Source organism: Taurulus bubalis, assembly GCF_910589615.1.
Source record: "Taurulus bubalis genome assembly, chromosome: 20".
Classification (NCBI taxonomy): Eukaryota; Metazoa; Chordata; class Actinopteri; order Perciformes; family Cottidae; genus Taurulus; species Taurulus bubalis.
The window spans coordinates 10,760,355-10,785,896 of NC_136608.1; the positions used below are offsets into that span (position 1 = coordinate 10,760,355).

Genomic DNA, 25,542 nt, shown 5'->3' on the forward strand with positions numbered 1-25,542 from the left:
AGCTGGGGGACTGAAGTATGCCAATATGGCCAGCTTTCAAGCAATCACCCCTTGAAGCTTTCTCTGTGGCGAAGCTGAGGGATTCCCCGCATTGCACTGTGGGAAACGCCGACCTCAGCCCCGAACCACCCTTCCGATATCTTCAGGTAAACTAGTCTATGCAGCAGAGTGGATGAGGAAAACAAAATATTTCTCGGGGAAGAGGAAGCAGAAAAAGGTCAAGGAAGAAGTCATCATCTTTGAAAGGCGGAGGGAGGAAGTCACATGATGAAAAAGATGGGGACGGGTCTTCGCTCAGGCACGGCTCGGTTTCTGATGGGGTCTTTTCCCAGTGCGCCCTGGGAAGTGCGGTCCTCAGCTCTCCAGACTCATGAAGGCCACCACCTGCTCCAGCTTGAAGGCCAGCCTTTGTTTCCGGGCTGCATCGTCCTGCTCCAGTGAACACACAATCTACCAGCAGGACAGTGAGGTAAACACAGACAGACCGACATTAGACTCTAAAGGTACTCTTAGATAATGATGACACAGTGTACTAAGTGCACGTCTCAGTATTACGTACCTCCTCAGTGTATTTCCCAACATACGAGTAAATCTCACTGAGAGAGCTCATGCAGTTGAACTCATTCATGTGCATCCGTGACTGTTCTGCCAAGTAGGCATTCATGTCCTGGTCGCTGATCGCTTGCATCTTACTAATGTCTGAATAGTACCTAAAGAGACAGGGAGGAAGAAAACAAAGCAAATACTTGTTAGGACGGTTTGCTTCTGAGAGCATTGATAGAAAAACTGTAGTTTGGGGAATGACATACAGATATAGTTGACAGTAACAGGCCTCAGATTTCAACCTTGAACACCATAACAGAAACAGATACACTGCATTGAGGTAAGAGTAATCAGTCACTGTCGACAGCAGCTGTGTTGCCCCTATCAACTATGTTGATTAAAGCTGGTTATTTACATATTAAATTGCTGTAGCCGCTCGAGGACAGGCCTGGTGTTCGGCTGGATAATTCTGGGCATGTGTGAGGGAGAGATGGATTTGCCAGGAAGCAAGTCTTCAGAACAAACTGAGCAAAGCAAAAGGCAGGTGGGTAATGCGCATAGCCTTCACACAGAGGTCACACACACATCAACACCTGTTCAGTGCTGGAGGGCAGTTGTTGGGAGCTCCTAGCAGGAGATTGTTATGCAGCGAACAGGCGTGTACAGGGAAAAACTAAAACCCTATGCTTTGAAAAAATGTTATGGGATACTATGACTTTTTGTGACGTACTGTTTTATGAAATCTATATGGCATAATATACTATGCCATTTATTTAAAGCATATTGTAATTGTTTTAGGACATTTTACTGGCTCTTTTACTTTAATTTACTCTTTTTATATGGCATATCATCACATCACATTTGTTATGACATTTTTACAGCATACTATTCATTGACTATTCAAACATGTCATAATATAGTATGCCGTGAAAATGTCAGTGTAGTATGTCACAATGCCATAACATTTATATGACGTACAATACTTTATAAATCTTACATCATTTAATTACATACTATATGACATTGTATATGATATTTGTCATACTATGACATTGTTTGTGACTTTGTTATAGTAAGTAGTTTTCTATGACATACTTTAGAAATAAAATTCTTATTGCACACTATACTTTGTCATACTGTATTAACACATATTTATGGCAAACTAATCTGACATTTTTATAATATGGCATTATTGACCTTTATTACATCTATAATATGACTTTTTTGGTGGCATTCTTATGGTATATAATTGTTTAATGAAAAAAAAAACTATTGATTACTACACTGACATTTTCATGTTATGCTGTATATACTATGATATTTCACAGCCACATATCAATATCATTAACATAGTTTAGCAGGTGAAAAACTTTGTGGAATATCATTGCTCTGCCCAATTGCACTGCCTCCAAACCAAAATATATACAAAAAACCCTAACACTACTGAATATGCATCATTTTTCGGTCGTTGACTTGTTTTATTTATCAGCATGTCACATCCTTATATTTTTGAAGATTGACTGCAAAACAGTACAGATGTAATGTCTATATGTCCCTTTTAGAGAAGCTGCTGAATGAGCAGCAGACATTTCCTTCCTGAGGCACAGGTTTTTATTAGCCTGCTCTCCGGGTAAGGATGTTCCATCTTTACAATTACGCTGTCCCAAAAAGGAGAGAGGGGAGGACATTTCTTCTATTCCTCCACAGTATGCACTTCGTTTTTGCAGTCCTCTTTCATAGCTACAGTATTCTGCCATTTAAATCTTCTCCCTGTCATGACCCTTACTGTGGCTCTGTAGGACAGCAGAGAGAAGCAGCTCTAGCTCCACCCTTACTCAGTCACTACTATTTTACAGAGGCCTTTCCAACTAAATAGCACAGATTCACTGTGGAATGTTTGCTGATGACTTTATTTACATGAGAGTACTGTGCGATGTTTCTTTTTACGTCTATTAATTCAAACAATGTACACATGAATCTCAGGAGCGCTTGAAAAAAAGAAAAAGTACAGGCAACACTTCTGGCTTGTGCTGCCCCCGAGAGTTGCTGCTGCCTTCTCTGTCCATACTGATCATTTTCAGCTTACAGTATTCACACATAACAATGCATAAATCAGCAGATGACCCTCACAAGTTCCTCACACTTTTGTGTTTATGGGATACCACACAAACACACACTGCAGACACATATGGGACTAATGACTGTGGTCCTGAGCCTGAAGCTCCCCATTTGCTTCCACCAATTCAAGCAGCGCACATATATTGTTGTCCCAAGGTTTGTCTTGTGAAGAAGCTACCGGCACATTTATACTAGTCGGAACCGCTTCAAATTACCCCATCTTTTATTCAGGACCTCTTCGCCTCTCCTGCTAACAAATACATTTAATAAAAATCTAATTTTAACAAATAACCAGCATATACCTGCTATTCTTTAAAAAATGCTTTCTCTCTTACTCTCTATCCACACAAACGCACTTCTCTGTACTGTAGATCTCATGCCCTGGGCGTCCACATCCATTCCCACTGTGTTGTAATTTGGAGTGTGTTTCATGGCCCATAGATCACAGAGCTACAGTCACATTTTGTGCGTGTGTGTGTGTGTGTGTGTGTGTGTGTGTGTGTGTGTGTGTGTGTGTGTGTGTGTGTGTGTGTGTGGGGAATGATACATGGCTAATGCAGGCTTTCTGAGGTTTTCACTCAAATAAAAGCCCACCACACACTTCCTCTCTTCATCCATCCAGTGTTTGGTGTGTACATTTATCAACAGCTCACCTCTCCACCCAGCTCTTGTAGCTAGGAATGTCCTTGGCATAAAGCAGCTTGTTGGAGGGTGAGTCCTTCCCAAGGCGGTGTTCTGAGGTGGAGCAGGAGTCCATGAAGGTCTGGGCAACCACAGACAGACAGGCATCTGTGATGCTGCTCTTGTGGATGTCAAACACAAACTGGGGGTTCTTGATCACATTCACCCAGAAACGCAGAGGTAGGCTGTAGGGAGGAGGAAAAAGAGAACACAACAACAATTTAGTGGCACACTAGTTGCGATTCTACAAGTGTAATACTTCTCATCACTTTTCAATAATGTATGTAGGTGTGCTGCAGCCAATCTCCATTTAAATGGGGTTTCCTCAAATGTCAAATAAATTCGATTTACCAAAACTAAACTTGGAACATGTCATCTGTTAGAAAAAATACATCAATCAAAGAGCTAGTGGGACATATTTACTTATGACACGTTGTCCTTAAAATTACTTTTGCATTCATATTTCAGTTACATCTCTGACAGAACACCAACATAGTATCAAACGGAGTAACAAAGAGTGTACAGTAAAACAAAAAGTCTGTGTCCGTTTGAACTGCTCAAAGATTAAGCTTCTCAATGCCATTTTCATATTTGCTTCAGCCAGTCAGGCAATAGACGTAAACATATTATGCGCCAGAAGGGGAACGAGGATTCATTCACTTTGCAATGCTAGTGTTCAGGCCCTGCTGCTGCCGATGTGCTCTATTTGATGTGTGTTCAGTTCAATAAAGCCTTTATCTTTAAAACCAGGTGGTGGCTGGCTCTTGTTTTTTCCAGAAGTGTCCAGAGGTCCTCGCTGGGGGCCGCACAGTGACACAGTTCATATTGCCTTGTTTGTGCAAGTAGGTCCTATTTTGTGCCTGTCCAGAATAATAAAAATATACAAGTCTGTTTATTTGTTGGGCTTGTTTCTGCCAAAATGAAAATATATAGGGCGAGCTTTATCTGTGTGTTGCAGTGAATGGGCTCAGGTGGTATTAAGAAAGAGCTGAGCTACTTGGATCTCTATATCTTTACTATTCCCTTGGTTTTGCATTTTCAGCTAATGTGGCAAAAATCAAACATGAAGGACTCTGCAGTCTAACCTGCGTATGAGTTTCTCTGTGGGACACAATATCAAAGGATGAAGGGAAAGAAAACCCAATACAAACTGAAATGCAATCATTTAAATACCACCGGTGCTCCCCTACCATTCCACAATGCATTTATCATTGCACCACCGCCTACAAAGCCATTCAGATGTTCAATCTAACAAAAGAGGATTTGGACTCAGAGAAAGGAAAACTCTGCATTATGACTTCAAAATTAATCTGAGCAAAGAATCTAGTGGGATTAGGTCCAGGGATCAAAGGGATATTAACACCCCTGCTGTGCTGCCTTGATAGTTGTCAATCTGCCTCAGCTGCTCTGTGCTTTGAGGTATGTGCTATTTCCATAGGGCAGTGGAGACTAAGATGGTGAGCTTCCCCACATGACTCTGTGCAATCAAAATGATCACCATAATAACATCTACACACTGTCTATTGTGTTGGAAATGGGTAAAGCACATAATTTTCCAACAGTTAACTTGTGCTGGGTACTAAGAATCTGAGGCATGGATATGGTCGGGGATTAGGTTAAATATCAGCTGCCAAGATCAAGGGTATCTTTTATCCTCGAAGAGTTACGCTGGTGGAGTCAGAAGAAGCTCATTTAATAAAGGACTATTTCCCTGCCTATCAATTTAAACTGAATTCAGATAAGTGTTTACCCACTACTCTAACAAGAAGCATTTGATAATTTAAAATCCACTTTGCTATTCCTCATCTGCTCAAAAAGGAAAGTTCACCAACCAGTATTGACAAAACTTTCCAATTGTCAAGCAGCAAAAACAATCACGCTACAGTAAACCCTATGTACTGTTTATTATAATTTTATATAATACTTTGACAGGCGCCAGACTACAAATGGCGACAACGAAAGGAACACACAAGTACATCCACACCAACACGTCTCCCTTCAGTAGCATGCCTCACTGTCTCTTGCCGTTTGTACTGATTGACACTTCTGGCACACAGAACCAGTGAGCCTCTGAATCTGCATGTGGGATATTGTCCCATTCCTGTAGACGAGCCCAATGAAGTCGCTTGGGTCACAGATGTGATCCAGGGCATCTCATTTGAGGCACTGCAGCACAGGCAGGGAACTGACCACGCCTGACCTTTTTCATGCAGCGATCTAAGGTTTGAATTAACAGCTTTAGAAAGGTGACCTGACTGGGCATTGTTCCAACTGGACCTCTGTAGGCCAAAAGGCACAACCTTTCATGTGAAGGGTAAGTTGCAATCCTCTATTGACCGAGCTGTGTGTCCGGAAAAGAGCTTAAACTGAATGGAAACTTTTTGGAAATTACATATATATTATATAGGGAAATAGTCCTTTATATTATTTTATTAATTCCAGAGAATTAACTCAACCCTAAAAGTCCTAGGGTTGCCTTTAACAATCTGAGTGGGCTGGGATTGTGGTATGAAAACAGACAGGTAGTTTATCTGCGTGCAGAAAAGATGAGGGTGTGTGCCAAGTTTGCACAATAATTACAATTCTGTCTGTTGCATCGCAACATGACAAACACTGCAGACAGACACAAACACCAATACAGAAGAGTGAGGATGAGAGGAGACGCTGACACACTGCCGCTAATCCAAAAGATACCATCTGGAGATGCTTTTGGAGCCAGTGACTCATGCATGCATACACTTACTGTACACACATACACATTATAGCTCTGTCACACAATGCAGAAATAACATTTAACTGAACTTTACTTGCACAATTAAAATGTACAAATGCACAACAGCTTACTTTGTGCAGTTTACTTTAAAACCTCGATAAGGCAGCTTGAATAGAATTGAAGGGGCATATGTGTGCTATTGCTATCACTATCACAATCCTGTTGTGCGGGATGACCTTGGCTTGGAAGGGGGTCACAGATAATTTCCTGGGCTAAAATGAATCTTGGACACCATTTCTAGGTTCCTTTCAGATGTTGGTGTGTGGCTGTTGTGTGGAATCAATGGAAATATGAAATGTCCAAAAAAGCAACTATTTACTATAAGCTATTATAGAAACATAATACATTTTCAAACTGTTATAAGATATTATACATATAAAAATCCAAGCTTTTAATGATATATATATATATATATATATATATATATATATATATATATATATATATTTAACCAAACTAATGGTTGATTAGTAGGTCATTTATAAACATCAAAATATGACGATACAATAAGCAAACTTGTAACAATATAGTCCCTGAGGGCCCACAGGCTGATCTGGCTTTAGGACTAGGAGGATAGTAGAGGATGTACAGTGGAGCTCTGATGGTGGCCAACCCCTGAAGGAGAGGTGGGGGTATAGTTGGGTGAAGTAGTTCTGGCTGCAGTGATGGGTTGAAGTTAATAGCGTGTATGATGGCAATGGGCCTGGTAGGTTTAATGGGACAGGGGCCCCAGCATGGGAGGGATACTGGCCTTATTATTCTCTACCATTAGACACAACGGAGGCTTTTGTTGTAGCGGACGTTGCACTCCTTTGAGACGATTAAAGGTTACGGGTAAGCACACACAGTAAGGAGTGAAAAGACACATATGCTCATCTCACACAAATATAAATTGTGGCGTCAGCACAAACTCTTTTTGTATTCAATCTAAGTGGCTTTTTGTGATGGTGTGTTATGATAAATTGCTGTTCATTCACAGCCTTCTAGTGAGAGCCCATTCCATTAAGAGTCCAACGTAAGAGCGACCCGCTGCACCCTCCGAAAACACTTAACACACACTGCAAATGGCCCAATAATGCAGACGCAGGAAAATGACCCAAATTAAGACCATGGAATGTAAATAATATTTCCCCTTTCTTTAGCTTCTCCCTATCCATTCCCCCCTCCATGTCTCTATTTGTCCCTTGATGCACATCAATTTTATCTTCCCATCTCCATGGTTCCCCTGAGCCTTGGGTTGAGTGATGCATGCTGGGATTTTGGCAAAGGCCAGGAGGCTAATGAGATATTAGTGCGCGTTTAACTCCCACTGAGTTCACTTCCCTTTCTTCACCTTTTCATTTCTCTCCTCACTGCATTCTGTTGCACTGTTGGTTATTGAACCCCTACCAACCTCTTAAGGTGGGCTCACAGGGGTCAGTATGGTCTAAATTAATCAGCAGATATTAATTTAGGGGTGTACTTCCTTCACCTAGGAGCGCACATTTGTCGCTATGGAGCTTTTTACAGCGCCAGGCGATTTTTGGCCCAGTTATCCATGATAATAGATAGTCTTGGCAGCCAATTGGATTAGCCCCTTGTGGATGGCTTTAATGAAGATGACATGCCCCTGTGGTTAATGGATATTAGGAAGGGAAGAGGCGTGTGGTGAAGCTTGGCACCGACACGGGGCAAAACCAAGGCAATTCTATGTGAAATATGCCAGAATGTACAGATTGTGTCTGCAGTGCATTAAATAACAGTGCAGAAAGAAAAAGGCCATGAATGGAGCCAAAGGCACCAAATTAGTGTGCTAAGATTATATATAAATTGTGTTTGTCAAAGATCCAAGGATCTGCCTCACCAGTTTCTTATGTGTTCCAGACCAGAGCCCACTTTGTCTTTGTGTGTGTGTGCACGTTTCTGTGTTTAAAGGTATGTGCAGATCCCGGCGCTTAAACTGCTCCACTCACCAGTTGCTCTTCCATGTGTGTCGGACATGCGGGTCATGGATGTTGTGTTTGTCGGCCTGCTCATCCAAGAAGTCAAACATGTATTTGATGGCCAGTGGCAGGGCGCTCCCTCGATGGGCCGTGCTGAAGATGGTCTCAAACAGGTCATCTACAAACTTCTGTAATGTACCCTGCAAACGATCAAGAAGAAAGGGATGAAAAACAGATTATATGAAACCCTGAACCAGGTATTTTTTCATTAAATTACAAATGGATACCAATGTGCAGATAAGTAATTGCATGACTCTCCTGGCAGAGATAATGATGGTGGCTTGTATGGAATATAACAATTTCTGTTATGTATTTTAAGCTAGTATCAATATTGAATGAGACTGTCTAATACATTGAGCAACATACCAATTCCAAAAGTTGACGTATATTTTTTTCCCTGTGTGAGTACAAGTTGTGCAGTGCACGTCACTTTGTCCTCAGGCTGCGATGTTTGTGTCTGACTACTATCTCACAACCTGGGCCTTAAATCTGCTTGCAGCTTTGATGGGGGAAATTGTTATTTCACAGCTGACTTTTAATAATATCTGGGAACAGGAGGCGCATCTCCTAAGCCTCTTTGTGCTGCCGGATTAGCTCCCACACTGCACCATTGACCCTAATTTGATTTAATGTTGGCGACTTTAAGGAGGAAGAGAAGAGAGAGGAGAGACAGAGAGTGAGAGAATCTAATCCTCTTGTAAAGAATGAGCTGATGGGATGCACGTGGAAAAGGCGAGAGCGAGAGGTGGAAATGAAACGACAGAGGTTTCCGATCAGGAGAAGAGGCCATTGAGTGTGGCAGATGAGGTGTGTACAGGCACTGGCAAATAAAAATCCAATTTGGGTTGGAACGGGTGACGGAATCACGGAGTCAAGAGAGGTAGACGAGAGTGGGAAGAGAGAATCCTGTTAGTCCGACAATCACGGCTATAATTCTAATGTGGCCCACATTCCCGACAGCTTATCGTTTTTCTATGAAGATGGAATTACATATCTCTATATCAAGCCCGCGTTCCTTCACAGACTGCATTAGTCGACGAGGGGAAACCTAACGTTTTGTGTGCATGTATTAATGTGTGTGTAGCAACCAAACCCTGTGTGTGCGCGCTTTGAGAACTTCGATGCATCTACACTGTCGTCATCATCACAGGGTTCTCTTGTCCCGCCCCCCCACACAACTATCTACCCTGTCATTAGACTAGTGATGGCGAGATGAAGCTTCCTGAAGCATTGAAGCTTTCCATCCAATTGGTTCGCTCATGTGCCGATGCTTCATGATGCTTCATTTGCTCTACTGCGCCACCAAGTGGACAATGCATGTAAAACAAGCAGAGTGATCATAACGACACCATGGCGTTGGTGTGTGAAGCTTTAAATTGAATAAATTATGTTTGTGACGCCAATACATCAATTATTAACTTAAAAATATTGTGTCTATCTTTATGATATAATGGCGGGGTCAAAATCAAAACTCGAAACAAATTGGGAAAGGGTTGTGATGTAACTGTGGGTCAGTGGTTAGAATATCCGACTTTCAGTCAGAGGATCGGTGTTTCGAGCCTCGGCTCTGTTAGTTCATGTTGATGTGTCAAATTTTTTAAGTAAAAATAAGAACTTTTCCACAGTGCTGGGCTTTTTGAGACTATTTCGCCTGCTTTATAAAATACCTTTTTAGAGGCACAGATGAAGCTGGGTACAGAGAGGAAGGGGGAAATCCATTGAGTTTCGCTGCCCCTTATATTTCAAATCGCACAGAAAACCCACGAACCATTTTCTGAATCAGTCACATGGTGCGGGCGGCTCGCGAGGCTTTGAACGTCACCACATACGTCATCGACACAAGCCTCGATACGCGCTTCACCAAAATCTACCTGGATTACTCGACACGCGCATCGAAGCCTCGACATGAAAGGACACATCACTACATTAGACCGCACTCCAAACACAATGTGTCTTCGGGATGTTTTGATGCCGTCTGCCTCCACATTAAAATGAGAGGAAAGCTAACAATCAGAATGTTGAGGAGAGTGCTGAAACGGGAAATGAGAGATGAAGAAGGGGACAAATGAGGGAGAGACGGACACACACACTTGAGTGTACAAATGAGGAAAAGCATGCAATCCTTCCCCGGTGCCCCTCCACACACATGAACACGCCCTGTACCCACACTCAGTCAGAGTGACGCTGATGGAGCTAATATGAGAGACGTCAGCGGCGTTGCCAGGGAGAGGTATTTATTGGCAAGGTGAAAGCCAAACGCAGTCAATTACACTGCCTGTCTGCCCAATCATTTCTCACCAAGAGAGATGGCCGGCCAAGATAAACTGGTTATTTCACAAAAACAATCCATCTGGAAAGATGATGTGCTGTCTGCAGTCCGAAACCACCTTCCTGCATTGCATTCTGGACGGGGATGACGGCGGGGAAACGGAGCGGCTCACGGTGGCCGAGAGGTGACGTGTGTGTGTGTGTGTGTGTGTGTGTGTGTGTGTGTGTGGAGGACGATACAGCATGCGTCGTGGGGACAGCTGCCCCTACCTCCTGTTCTGTAGTCTCCAATTCGTTTATTTGTTTATTTCATATGTTGCTGATCATGTTCTGTTTCACAGACACTACCCTCTCGCCCTGTTGTAAACGCTCTGTCATCTGATTTAATTTATTACCTGATCTTATCTGCCCACACATCTGCACAGTCAAAGTATAAGCAAAGGAACTGTTTAGTTGTTCGTCACATTGTCTGATATGATGTCGGGCTGTAATTGCTACTATATATGAGAGGGAACAGGGAAACAAACAAAACAATTTGAACCCGTTTGCGTATTATCTGGAGGTTCTAATTTAAAGATAACTAAAAGATTAGAGTTGTTTATGAACCTACATGACAAAAGAGTCTCATGTGGTCTGCTAAACCGGCCATACACAATTTAAGAATGGATGTTTTTATTCACTTTTTTTCTTTCTCTGCTTGTTTACTATGTGTGAGGCACTCCTGTGAATCCATAATACCGATACCGATAATACCAATACTCACTGAACTGAGTTGATGTTCTCATGAACTGCTCAACAAAGGCGGGCGGAGGATAAAAAACAAACTGAAATGTTCCTGAATTTAAAACATTTTCCGTGTGCAGCCTTTCTTTATGTTTTCCTTCTCTCTACACCTCTGCCTGTGTCTGACAGAAAGGAAGTCTTGATGAAAAAAGAGGGATAATGTGGTTTCGGAGTGGCTTGGCAATTTGCATTCAGCTGTTGGATCAAAGTAACATTTCCCTCCAAATCAAATTAGCTGCTTTTCTTTTCTTCTGTAGGCCATTTTCATAAGGCACATTCAGAGAGACTGATTTTATAGCTATTTCTATTTTTGCCAGGTAATGTTTTTTTATTGGAGAAACTCCTTCACTAGTTTCATGGATCTTGTCTTCTTTACCCTTTTTTTGATATGCTGCCGCGTCAACACAACAGCAATGAAAAGGGAAAACAAACGGAAATATCTATTTTCTCTTCCTCACCTGAGGGGGATAGATAGACGAATATATTTGAATAATCTTACCCACTGAGATGACTCATCCTGAGTAAATATGAATATCTAAATAAGTAAGGGATTTCTGAGTCATGGTAACACAGGGTGAAGGTTATAGTAACCTTTTAACCTTTCACCTGCTGAACTGTTTCATGAAACATATGAATAATTCCCACATACAGTACTTCAAAACTGTTGGGGTGATGAGTTATTTCATTTTTACTGTTTAAACCCAGGCTTGTAAAATGTAACGGATCCAATTAAAGTGTCTGTAGCATGAGACATACATTACAATATGATGAGATGTATTTTAAAGCACACACGACTCACCTTGGTAGCCAGAAGTCGTGTCAGGTAGATCTCAGAGACCATCTTGCTGCCGCGGTCGCCCTCCTTCTGGTCTCCGTGCTCGTGGTTCTTCACCAGGTGCCAGACCTTGACCCCGCTCTCCAAGTCAGGAGTGATCATAGGAGTACGGGAGCGCAGGCTGTCGGGGCTTCCAGTGTACTTGATCATGTTCTCTGTGAAGAGCAGCATTAGTTGATGTAGTTCTGATACAATGGAGCAGAAAACCACAATGTCAGATCAGTGTTTTTCTGTTTTTTTTTTCTGCAAGTTTGTAACTTCTTACTAATATATTTATTTTTGCATTTATCTTATTAACCAATAAAGATCTGTAGACTTTATGCTGAAAATCAAAACTGGAGTAGACACGAGACACATTTAAACCTTAAAAAAGGGCACAGTGTGAGATAAACGAGAAGAAAATAAAGCTTAAGAATACTATCTGACTATCAGAGTACAAGACAGAAAAATAAAAAAACAAATCTGAAAAAAACTGTCAGCATGAGAATACAGTTATTTTTTTCGCTCGCGGCATCCAATTTAAAGGTCTGCGAGATTGGATATGAAACTTTTAGACAGTGTGCATGGTTAATTTTTCACAGCTTCTTCTCCCAGGTATAAGACATGGCATCGACGGTTGACAGAAAATCGAACATGTGTCAGACGAGATGAAATATGTATGGCCCACCCATTGGCCGGAGTGGCGATGACATTTCCAAACACATGGCTCAATGAATGTTTACCCAGTGTGAAAAAAATTGATCAGTGGGTGCGGTTTGGAGAGACGCGAAAAAAAAGTGTTTTTCATCGTGACGGAAATCAATCTGACCAGAGGAAAGCGGGAGGAGGGTACGGGGGAGCGAGTTCAGGAAAAATGAGACAGTTGGAGACATCAGATACAGTGTGTGTGTGTGTGTGTGTGTGTGTGTGTGTGTGTGTGTGTGTGTGTGTGTGTGTGTGTGTGTGTGTGTGTGTGTGTGCGTGCTCAAATGTAATTACTGTGCTATTGTTGTGGTTGTGTGGATGATGGTGTGCTTGGGTTTGATAGAAAGGTAGAGTGCTTAGTGCATTCAATTTGTGTTAATGATTTAGAAGTTAGAAAGCTGGGGGCGATGCAAATTCTTTTTTTATGGAAATGTTACATCAAAGACAGAAGTTTCTCCTCTCTCTGACTCAACATGTTCCACAGTGTCTGTCTTAATCGCTGTACTTTTTGCCCAACTTTCTCTCCTGCTTAGCTCTCCCTCCCCCCCTCATCAGTTGCTATATTAAATTCAGCCTTGTCTCTTTCTTCACTATCTGGCCATTGTACTCATGGAGAGTTCAAAGTCACTCTCAAGTACCACACCGGTTGTTAAGTGGATCACACCCGAGTTTGAAGTCAATCCCTTAAAAAAAGAGAAGAAAAAAAGAGAGATATTCCTGGCCTCCTCTTTCCCTTTTCGGTTGCGCTGCTCACCTTGTCCTATCTGGTCTAATTTGGTGCTGGAGAAGTGAGGTGAGACCGTATGGAGATGAGGCGATGCTAATAACGTGGCACCACATTTGATGTGTCTGAAGTGTTTGTGGCCAGGAAGGCTGGCCCTTTGATCAGCAACTAACTTGATGGTTTCTCAGGTTCAAGGAGACGTGGAGCAGACGGACAGGCACAAAAAAACACTGGCACACCAAATGATGAGAGGACACACTTTGGACTTTCAAGAGGCCAGAACAAGAGATGAAAAGTCTATTTGGTCTATTCTGTTATGTTTAAGAAATCCTTTCAAATACTCTAAAATTGCATCTTGTCTTGACTGTGGATGCTTGTCACCAGATGTCTACTGACAGGTGGAAGCATCCACTGCTGCAGGATCACACACCTTACTTTCTCTCATTATATTGCATTTTATCGACACACATTTCAGATTTTCAGGCATTTGTTTGACTCATTACTCCTCAAATTATTGTTTCAGTGTATTTTTCTGCATATAAGAATCATGTCTGTTGGGAAAATTGCTCTCTGACACAGATACTACTGAAACTTGAAGAAAGAGGTTTGCTTACCATATTTACTTGCAGAAGTCCGAGACACAGTGGAATTGTTTACTGAATTGTAGGCTGTAACTTGCTTGGGAACCAAGGCCATGACTGCATTATCGGTAACCTAAAAACAGACAGACATATAATATGCAAATTACTCTTCGAAGTTGTGCAGATTTCTAACACAACCAATCAGAAAACCCATAGATCACTGTGTTGCTGTCATTTTTTATATTTCCCTCCATCTATTCTGGTTGCATGTGGATAAACAGAGAATATTGTATTACCCTTATGTGCTCTATTCAGCCCACACATGCATATGATGACTGACAGAAGGAGGGAGGGAGAGTTTAGCAGAGCACCGTACAGGCCTGCATGAGAGCGCTCTAGGGCTGGGTTGTGTGTGTGTGTGTGTGTGTGTGTGTGTGTGTGTGTGTGTGTGAAGAATCAAGCAGTGTGTGTCTCTGTGTTGGTCTATGTGTAAATACGTGTGTGTAAATTAATAAATGAGCCTATCGTGCTCCTCCGTCCCAAGTCAGCCATACAGGTTTCAATTAACACGACTGGGATGTAGTCTGTCCCAGCCGTACACACACACACACACACACACACACACACACACGCACACGCACACACAAAGTATACTCGTCTTCTGCTTAATCTGGCTACCCGTGCTGCAGGATAACAGGGTTAATTGAAGTGATCTCTATCATAGTGTGGGTGGATGGGACAGGGGACAAGGGCCAGGGGCCTTTTGTGCGTATACGTGTGTGTGTGTGCGAGATGGGGCCTTTTTAAGATTGTATCATTATGTCACCCAGTCACTCAATCTGCTCCTTATGCATAATATGTTTATATTATTGTAAGCAGGAGGCCCACAGGGCAGATTTTGTTATTCCTTTGTGGGAAGCCCCCACCTCTCTTACACCCTTAAGCATGCTCCCTAATCACTGCTGCTCTTATATGTTGAATGGATGTAAAATGAGCAAAGCACAATGGAACATAATGAAACGGAGGAGTGGCATTTGGGGAAATAACATAAAGGATAAAGACAGAAAGCGGAATAGAGTTTCCTGAAATGGAGGAGGAGGAGGAGGAGAAGAGAAATGTCCCTCATAATGGGGACAGAACGATCTGATATGGCAAATGCCAAATGTTTGCTTGTAGCTACTATGTGATGCTTTCCTTAACAAGGAATCAGAGTTTTGTGACGCGGAGTGAGTGGGTGAGTAATGCTCGTAGCAGATCAAACCAGATCAGATGGAAAGAAGGGAGCACATGATTCTATTGAGTGTATCTGGTTGCTCATATTAGCTTCTAAAAAGACAAAATATATGTATTTAACATGTCTGGAGGGCATCCCGAGACCGAATCCAAAAACATCCGGGTTGGCAGAAGTGGCATCATTCAATAGAGTGCATTAATGGATTTGATTATATTATTATATTTAATCAATAAAGTGATTTATAGATGACATATTTCAATGAAATAAAGTTAAAACAAAGAGCAGAAATGCGATGAAGGGACGATACCCTTGACTGACGTCTGAATGTGTTTGTGGCCTCCGCTCCCTTCCTTGCTCTCGGTGTAGCCTCCTGACGATATTTAAGTGGATAGGAGTGTTTCCTTGCTGGTCTGTCAAGGATAAGACGCCCTTATTCCTCGGCCTGAAAAAATGAATTAACTTCTGTCTTCATTATCTTATCTCGGATTCAAATCAGCTCCCTAATCCATTCCACCCGCGCCTCACACTCCGAGCCTGTTGACACTTGCGGATGCTGACATTTAATTTAGGCACCGCGCAAACTGCTCTTGGAAGGGACAGTGGCTGCTTGCTTAGCATCGCGAATGATTAACACCATGTTGACGGAGCAAGCGTCTTTTTCCATCCATTAATTTGCTACTCATGAGGCACCAAACACCTGCAGATACGTGATCCAGTCTCCATGTTACTGCATGTTAATGTGCATGTACGTCCCTTCCCTTTGCTATTAACTGTGTATTTGTGTGCATGTAGTACCTTGTGTGTTTCTATGCCAACACTAATCCATTTCAAGAGGAAGGCGACTCTTGGTTGGCATCAGATTGTATCTCAAGCCCTCTCCACACACACACACACACACACACACACACACACACACACACACACACACACACACACACACACACACACACACACAAGGGATTAATCCCAAGTGCCACTGTTGTTGGTCACTTCCCTACCTGGCCGGCCTCATTCCCCTTCACCTGACAGATAAGTTGTGTTTGTGTGTGTGAGAGGGGTATCTCTGTCAGCTGAGGACTCGCAGAACTAAATGGCTCGAAAAATTCTTTGACTGAATTGTCCATTAGATAGTTTTGGAGCTTAGTGCAGATCATCAGGTCACACAGCTTTAGAGGAAAAGGTGGAGTGGGGTTGAGGGGGCATCCGAGACGGCTATAAATACTATAGATATGATGGGTGGTAAGAAAGAAATGTTCAAATAAATAGCAGGCTTTCAGGTTTAATATCAGGCCTTTGCGCCTGGTTTCTTTTTTTCTCTGCCAATGTTGTCAGAAATATTGTGTTTGTGTACGTTGGCTGTGAGAATGGGATGAAAACAGCTCTACCTTTTTTGAAAGAGAAGATGTGAATGCCTTCAAATTCAGGATGGAATCTGTCGCTTCAGAAGATGCCCAATCTCTGCAGACAACAACCTTTTTTTCTTTTACTCTTTTCTCTGTGAGATCTAAAACTTTGCAAACCCTTTGTATTTCTGAAACTTCAACGATATAGAAATGTTCACAAAAATATGTAAGCTTAATATATTTGTCAACGGTAATAATGATTAAAAATGGGTCCCACGCTATGGAAGAACATGGGCCCAAAAATACTTTGACTCAAGTTATTTAATCTTTTTAGGCCCAGCCAATTTAATGGCGAAAATTGCAAATGGTTTGCATTCAACAAAATACTGAATATCTCCTAAAAGTATATTTGAGTAATTTAAAAAGCTATAATATAAAGAATACCCTTTTGAACATAGATAATATGTTCATATATGTGTTAGTGGTATATTAGTTTGATAGTACACAGAAAAAAAAGTATATATATATAAAAATAAAAAAAAATGAAATCATGAATGCTGACTTTGATTGAGTGAAGTTAAGTATTTTTTTATAATTGTTTTAGTTCAGGATTTGCGAGCCAACTCTGAAAGTTCCCACTGCCTCCCTGGTCCCTGAACAGTCCTCGCTTCACTCTAGTCACATGCTCCAGGCTGAGAGGAAGCTAGAGAGTCCAAACAAGGCCAGATGAATCTTAGTCAGCCATAAGTAAGTCTATTTGTTTTTGTTTTGCTGGCCATAAATGGCAATCTTGTGCGTATCTTGGCGAAGGTTGGTTTCCCAGCGGATTTGGCGTTATTGGTATATTCAGTATTCAGATTCCAAAACTGTATGGTAATCCTGTGTCATCATGCTATCATATTTTTAGAGTCCCTTCGAGTCATACTTATGGCTTATGCTAATAATTATTGTGGAATAGTGTCATAAACATGACAAATTGACTTGTATTGACTTGTAAGGCCAGGATGTGCCATTTTGTTGTTGCTATATCACACCAGAGGCCCTATTTGGACTGGTAGGGCTTGGGAGATCGATGAAGAGGATCGACAAAGGGCAGAGCCCCCGTTTTTGGGGGCTCTGGGAGTTAACATATTTAGGAGGTTACTTTTAATTTAATTTAACATTTTTAGAGTTTAATGCAGGTTGCAGGTTTCACATTGTAGAATATACAAGCATACCTGGTAATGGAACAGCATGTTCAGTCTCTTCCAGTCCCCTTCGATCTTAGTGGTGACGTCTTCATCCTGCAGGATGATGCGCTGTCCTCGGCCCTGACGCCATTCTGCAATTGCAAGGGAAAAAGAAGATCAGAATATCTCCGGCTTTATTCACACAACACTACTGCTCGGACAATATTTACTTTTGACTCTTACTTGCAAAGAGACGATATCGCAAAAGCTGCTTTTTTTTTGTTGCGGATATGCCTTTCGTACAAAGAAGAATGCATTTTCCACTTTTGGTGACAGTTGTGTTTTCAACCACAACAACAATTACAAAAGATAAACAGTTGGTTCTAAATCCTAAGGGAACGTCTGCAATGACAATCAATGTGTTACATTGAAAAACAAATTATGTTGTGTAAGTGGGAGTGAAAATGGGTTGAAAAGCTCTGATGGCACTAATCTTAATCTTGCATGCATCTTTATCTTGTGCCTGATTTGATCTATTCACACCATGTAGACTGGCTGTATGTGTAGCAATCTAAAAAAGATTATTTTGTAATTCTAACCTCGGTTTGTAAATGTAGGTGAAAACATAAACAACAGAAAAAGCATGAGCTAAAGAGAAGTGACCATCACTATTTTCTAATCAATCTGTCAGTAAGATAGTTGTCACTATCTCCATCTCCCTAGGCTTTTTCTTCTCTATCTCACATTCTCATGAATACTCTGAATAGAATCAAGAAGAACTCAAACACACCCGATCTAAAGCGCAGGAGTAGAAAAGAAAGGCAAAGCGACACAGAACTAAAAGAGAAATGAAAGACAGAGTAACAACAGGCGAGTTTAATTAATCACCCACTCTACTCTTCTTAAAATCAAAGCGCTCCCCCTTCAACTGCTTTCCATCTCTTATGCCGGTGCGATCGATGGGTGTGATCTGTTGCTCTCTGAAGGCGCCATGGCTCCCTGCTTTCCCTTCCTCAAACCCACTTCCACCGCTCTAAGCCCCCTGCCTAGCGGCTCTTATTGTTATTGCTGGGAGCTTTGGTCGAAGCACACCAGGCTCACAGCCCCGGCAACAGTATAAGGACCGCTGGAAAGCTGCAAACATAAAGCAGACCGACTGCAGATTACACTCACTTCCACAATTTTCAACGAGCAACTTTCAGTCCACTTGATAGTGTCTTTCTTTTTAAAGCATGAAAGCATGTACATGACAATACGACCAAATGACATCTATATAACATAGACACTTCCCCACATCTGTGCAGCCTCAGCACAAAACAAAAGCTTTGAAAGAAACACGACCCCAGCAACATTATCATAAGTGAGAAAGGAAAGCCATCTCAAAAACAAACAAGCAAATGATTCCTCTCTTTATTTTTGCAGACATCAGGGGCTTTCTGACTACGTTATTGTGTCTGTGCTCCTTGCTCTGCTTCCCACTTGTGTCGACCACTGTCATCTCCCATTCTGATCACAAACAGCAAAACAAAGCGGCAATCACTGTGGCGCATGATGAGGCCTGTCTTTGGAGGATTGACCAGAATTGTCTCGGCGTCTGAAAAAAATCTGCAGGAAATAAAGATTCTTCTGTTGTTTTTGTCTATACAGTACATCTTCCCATAAAGATGCAAATGAGTGGCTGTCTCCAGTCGAGGCTCAGTCAACACGGGAAGAAATGAGAAGCAAGGAAGGAATAAATAAAAGAATACACTTGGTATGAAACCAGAGCAAACTGAGATTACTCTGATTCCCAAATCCAGTGGTCGCTGCTCAGTGGGAGGAGAGCTGTGTGTGTGTGTGTGTGTGTGTGTGTGTGTGTGTGTGTGTGTGTGTGTGTGTGTGTGTGTGTGTGTGTAATTGCATTACAGACTCACACACAGCCAAGGAGATAAGAGCGCTTGGGAGTGTATGGAAGCTGTGGTTAAGAGAAAGGCTGAAGGTGACTGTCGTACTCCACAGAGATGCATGACACACATTTGCTACTGGTCACAAAGACACGCACACACACACACGCACACACCTACACACACACACACAGGGCCGAGCTTCTTTTCTCTCAGGCCACATCTTCTCTGAAGGATTGCAGCAGAGGGGAATCAAAAACAATATCTGGGATAACAACACTCCTGGCCAATCTGTCTCGGGATAGGCCCGCCACAATCTCATTATTCTTATCAACCGTTGCAATCAGTCTGTGTGTGAGTGTGACCAAGAGAGCCACTGATATTACCTGCATACGTATAGTAGAGCGCCTCTCTTAAAGTGAACAAGTGTGTCGAAATAACAAATCAATCAAAGGGAAGACCTGACCACTGAAGCATTATCATCAACACAAATAGCACAAGACCAATAAATGCTAATTAGAACAGCGTGACATGCGAATTAAAAGGAGACTCGCATGCGTGAAAAGACCGGTCAATCACGTTCATGTCTGTTTATGGACTCATGATTAGGAGAGAACTTTCTTCTAATAGCACGCCAGATACTTCCTGGATACACATCACCGGCTTTTTGCATTTACTTATCCTCTCGCTCTTACTCGTACTCCTACGATCACACACATACAGAGCATGTGGCCAGCTGACTCAGACGCCTTCCAATTCCCTTTTGTAGTAAAACAATGATAGAACAACACATCCTGCCCAAAGGGGCCCATAAAACAATTTTATCCAGGAGTGCGTCAAAAGGCTCCACCAATCTCTTCACTTAGCTATCGCACCGGCATATTCCCTACGGCATGCGCTCAGCCCGCCTTAAATCCAGGGTTGGTTATAAATATGTTATTACGAACACACAACAGGGGCCTAGAAAATCCATCCGGCAATATTAAACCATAAAAAGCACAGTGCCGGGTGCAGAGGCATCCTCTAGATATCGGCAGGCAAACAAACATGGATAACATTGTTGTGCTCCCAAACATGCATGTCTGCGCAAAGGTACTACACACACACACACACACGCACACACGCACGTATAACAACACCCCTGCACACTAGATGTCTTGCAGAAAAAGATATATCATTGCACCCTTCCCTGAGAGAGGCCTCTTAAAGCAATTTGCAAACATATTAGACCCCAGTTAGAGATACCCACGAAATACAATTATACACCTCGTGGAAAATAACTTCATATTGTAGCTGCTCATAGGGGTCATAAATGGCAACAAGGGCCTGTATTCATATAATCAAGTCCTTCCTATTCTTTTCTATCATAGAAGGCAAGAAAAGAAAGAAAGGAAGAAAGAGAGGACACTAGAAAAATGATTTTGTAGGGAAGGAATCTTTGAGCGTCTGGATTGATTAGCTGATCAATCATCTGACTCAGACGCTAGTCGACAAGAGAGTCGATCGATGAGAAGTTTGGGGAGGGGAGAGACCGGTCTCAGACATCTGAGCCAGGATATCAAGCCTCCCGAGGTTGAAAAGAAAGCTACTTCTTTATATCTAGGAAGACTTGTACTTTTTAAGAGGGGCTGGGAGATGGAGGGGGGAGCCTTTGTAAAAATCAATGGATGTCTAAGTTCAGCCTGATTTTCTCTAAGTACATAGGGAAACCCTGCATGGTTAGACATGTTTTGACAACCTGTATGGAAACTACTGGGAGCAAGAGTGCAAACGTGAAAGCTAGAATCATAAATATCCCATTATCAACACGTAAGTACATAGAGAAGGGCAAAACTCTTCCACAGTCAGTCATGGCAGAACTAGATGGAAGGACTGTCACGGTAACTTCTGTCATTGGACCTCTCCAACACGGCAATCAAAACTGTTTGTCTGCTCATTATCTCATTGTCACATTATTTATACAAGACAAAGATTTGTACCCAGGTCCATATCGGAGGCTTTTAGGCGGTGGGAGTGTGGGACGTTCTTGTAGATGGCATCTAGGATCTTCTCCTTCGCCTGGCTGATGGTATCACAGTTCAGCACCTTCACCTGGATCTCTGGGCTTTTCTCATTCTCTGGATGGATGCAGTTCACCACCTGAAGCAGAAATACACAGATATGCAGTATGTACTGGGTATCTATAGGTAAGAATTCTTGCAATATCTGTAACTGCCGTAACTTGGGGAAGTAAGCTCTCCAAGTTTCATGCAAATATAATCTTTTAGAGAAGAGGTTTGTGTGTATTTTGTTAATAATGCTGATTGCACAGTGACTTGGTACTCAATTGAACTGAAATAATTGTGTGCTTGCCGAAGGGGTTTTGAGAGAATTGCAGGAAAAGAAAAGATCATTCACCAGGGAAAGTGATTTTACCTCCGAGCTTGAAGAGACAGCAATGTGCTACCTCAATAACTGAGCAGTTAAACAGCTAATTATAATATTATTAGCATATTCATCAGTGTTGTCTCCAGGTGTTGGGGGAATTATCCAAATTACAAGATAAGCACACATACACACAAATGAGAGGGTCAATGTGTTTTAATCTATTTTAAAGTGCAGTTTCTACACATGACTATATTGTGGGAAAAATTGTTTTTATTGTGTATTTTTAGTTTTGTCCCTATAACAGTTAGCATGGACATTGATAGAGTGTGAAAATATGTACGGAGAGATCAATTGAAAAGAAAAATAGATTCTCAACAGTGTCCGAGTTCTTCAGTGTCCTGCTCAGATAAAGAGTGGAGAGAGGACGACAACAGAGAGACTCTGGGAATAAATGAGAGGTTCCAGAAGGTTAGAGCGTCAGCATTTCTCAGCTCGTGCAGACACCTGGATATTCTCTTTCCTTCCTCCTCAACCCGAAGCCCAGCTCTTTTCATTGACAGCCACAGAAAGTGAGGTCGCCGCTCCTATGCCCCCCTGCATGTCAAGCGTGACAACGACAACTTCATGTCCTGTTGCTCATCTCATGACCGGCAACCCATAACCACCCTTTTTCTCTCCTCTGGTTCCCGAAAGCATATTAAGCGTCCCCTCTTAGCCCCCTGGGCCGGTGAACCCCTTACCAGCGTCTTGTAGTCAATCTGTTGTCTGATGAGCTTGTCCTCGCTGAGCGAGTAGCGTGCCTCTCCTGTGATGGAGTCAATGGGGCCTTTCTCCATCTGCTGCTTGATGGCGCAGAAGAGGGAGAAGAGAGGTTCGCCTGCACACTCCTGCGAAAAGATTTGGAGAGAGGGAACAGAAAAAGTTTGGAGTGAGGGAGAAAACTTGGAAGTCTTTCTAGACTCGACTCACTGACAGCAACGTTTAATTCTATCTGAGAAAAAATTCTATCTGAAATGTAGTAAATGCTTTTTTACACGCTGCCTTTGCCTCCCGAGTTGCAAGCATTATGTCCAAAACTATTGTTCCCCAAAATGAAAGAAAATTGTACAACCTATCAATACATAAACTTTGCTGAAATGAAGCCAGAGTTTGGCGATGATTTAATGGCTTAACAGAAATGCCATAAAAGACACTTTTGAAGCTACCCTCCTGAAAACAGTTGTTTATCAAAGAGAAGAGATTGGCCATTTATCATAGTTTTTATTCTCCTCCAAGCTGCAGCGAGAGGAGGAGTTCAGAGATAAAGGAGAAAAGCAGGATGATGGAAACATTATTCTTCAGTGTGGGAGGAGTAGTGAGTTTAGTGTTTTTGTGAATACTGGTGCCCTATGGAGTCAAAGGTCCGCCTCCTCAATGGCAGATCTACATCAGTATACATGCTAGCTGGACAGGACAAGGAATCATCTAATGAATGCTTCAAGTAGTTACGACAGGAAGACTAGTAGATAAAAAAAATACAGGTCTGCTTCAATTCAAAGTATATGATCCTGCCATGAGGTGGTATACTTATTTGTGTATTTATGTTTTACAGCCCCCAAAACACATGGAGAGCTGGATGTCTATCACTTGCTATTGTTTCCATAATTCACAGATTTCAGAGGAAATAAATGCAACCACCTATCAGTGAAGATATTAATGAACCAGCAGTGAGGAGATTTATTGACTTTGTTAGGGCTAGAAACAACTATTCAGTAAAGTTAAAAACAAACAACAAAGCGTTACCTTCAGAAACTTGTAGAGGAGGAACGTAAACCAGTTGGTCAGCATTTTCTCTGCAACAGACTCAGTCCTGCAAACAGATCGACACAAAGCACGTAGTGAACATATGATCCCACGCGCTCTTCTTACCATCATACATATTCAACACAGTCATCAAATATTCTGCTAAAAATGATGACCACTGCTAATGAATAGGCTTGTTACACAAATGTAATTGCAAAGACAAGAATTGAGAGAGCCTTTGCTAATACGATGGCCTTTCAGAAAATCTTTCGGCTGGCTTTTATGCTCAGGCACGCCAAGGGCAGCCCGTCGACGACGGTGGCGGGGATTTTAATATGAGGCAAAGCAATTAAAAGCCTTTATTTGATCCCAGTGGATTGATGTCGTTAGGGGCTGGATCGGCTCTGTAATAACACTGGCCTCATTATCAAGCGCTCCCTCGCCTATTCACTGGACTAACACTCGATCCGGGCACAATAGAAAGTGAATGAATACATCTCCCTCTCTTTCTCCGCCTGGCATCCCATGCTCCACTGGTGTGGCAAAATGGTGTGTGTCTGCGTTTGTGTGTGTGCGTCTGTGCGTATGTGTTGACCTGGGCCAACAGTGTGATTGATCCCGTGTGAATGACTAATCTGCATACATAATAACAACAGCGGTGGTGGCGAGGGGAGAAAGAGGAGAGGCGAGGATCGGATATCCTTTGACAGCAACCTTCTTGACCAGCAGCAGGGGTGTGTGGGTAATCTGTCGGAACACCTCAAACTCTCACACACACACACCCCGCCTTCTCCTTTCAATGAGCAACTACCATGGGCATCAATATTTCAGGATTAGTGTCCATTGTGTCTGTGTGTGTGTCGGTTTTGTGCTGTGTTTCAGCTGCCACCTGCAGCCCTCCCACCTTTCACCATTCAGACAGCCTCTTTAAGGGGCTCCACACTGAGGCGTGAGGGGGGATACAATGTCTGCTGTGCCAGTGGGCTGGCCTGGCACCCCCCGCTAACATTGGCACAACACCTGGGGGGGATTAACTTCCTGCCCCTCACTGTGCCCACACTTTCATATCGCCGCCCCTCCCACCCTTCCGCCGTCCAAAGATCCGAGGGTCAACCAGGTCACTTTTGATCTTTTCTTTCATGTGTCCTTGCTGTCTTCGTCCCTCCCTCTGGCTTGCCCACTCCGGATCCTGTAATCATACACACTTCCAAATCCTCCCCATTTCCACAAATGTAGCCCATCTATCAAAGGGATGAAAGGAGCATGGAGAAAGGAGGATGTGCACGGGGAAGGAAGGAGGGAGGGAGCCGTGGAAAAGGAAAATAAAGAAATTAAAGAGAATAAATGGCTTGGCTGAGTCGAGCCTTCCCTTTTCTTCTCTGTAAACTTCCTTTTCCTTACTCACTTCCAAGAGATATTGTGTTTATGTGCGCCTGTGTAAGTAAGTGGACAAGTGTGCAGCTTTTTTAATGCAACAGTGCAAAAAGCACAAATAAATCCCACTGCGTTTGTATTCGGAAATTACCATGTGTGCTGACTAGTGTGTGTGTGTGTGTGTGTGAGCATGCTTCTGGCAGCGGCTGCTGGCCGTGCTGTAATAAGAAGTCTTGGCACGGCCCCACTAGTTTGCCTTTGCTCATTCTCGCTCATAGCACAGTGTATGGGGAACAAGGATGAAAACGGCACTGCGACGGAGCCGCTTTAAGATCTAACCTAAGCATTTGGTATTACAAGTTTCAAACACCCTTTTCTTAACACAGTGCAACCCATGCTTGGTTTAATGCAATGTTGG

The 25,542-nt window shown here is 42.5% G+C and overlaps 1 protein-coding gene across 1 annotated transcript in view; it reads right to left on the reverse strand.

Annotated features, from left to right (window-relative positions):
• Positions 1–354: 354 nt before the first annotated feature.
• Positions 355–25,542, reverse strand: part of plxna4 (plexin A4) — a gene marked incomplete at both ends in the record, with an annotated part of 187,388 nt that continues 162,200 nt past the window's right edge. The window contains 10 exons of the mRNA XM_079236038.1: positions 355–450; positions 560–710; positions 3,315–3,527; positions 8,068–8,237; positions 11,948–12,138; positions 14,006–14,105; positions 17,767–17,870; positions 21,581–21,740; positions 22,709–22,855; positions 23,751–23,817. Coding sequence (XP_079092164.1) covers positions 355–450; positions 560–710; positions 3,315–3,527; positions 8,068–8,237; positions 11,948–12,138; positions 14,006–14,105; positions 17,767–17,870; positions 21,581–21,740; positions 22,709–22,855; positions 23,751–23,817 — 1,399 coding nt within the window. The remainder of the gene's footprint in view (positions 451–559; positions 711–3,314; positions 3,528–8,067; positions 8,238–11,947; positions 12,139–14,005; positions 14,106–17,766; positions 17,871–21,580; positions 21,741–22,708; positions 22,856–23,750; positions 23,818–25,542) is intronic.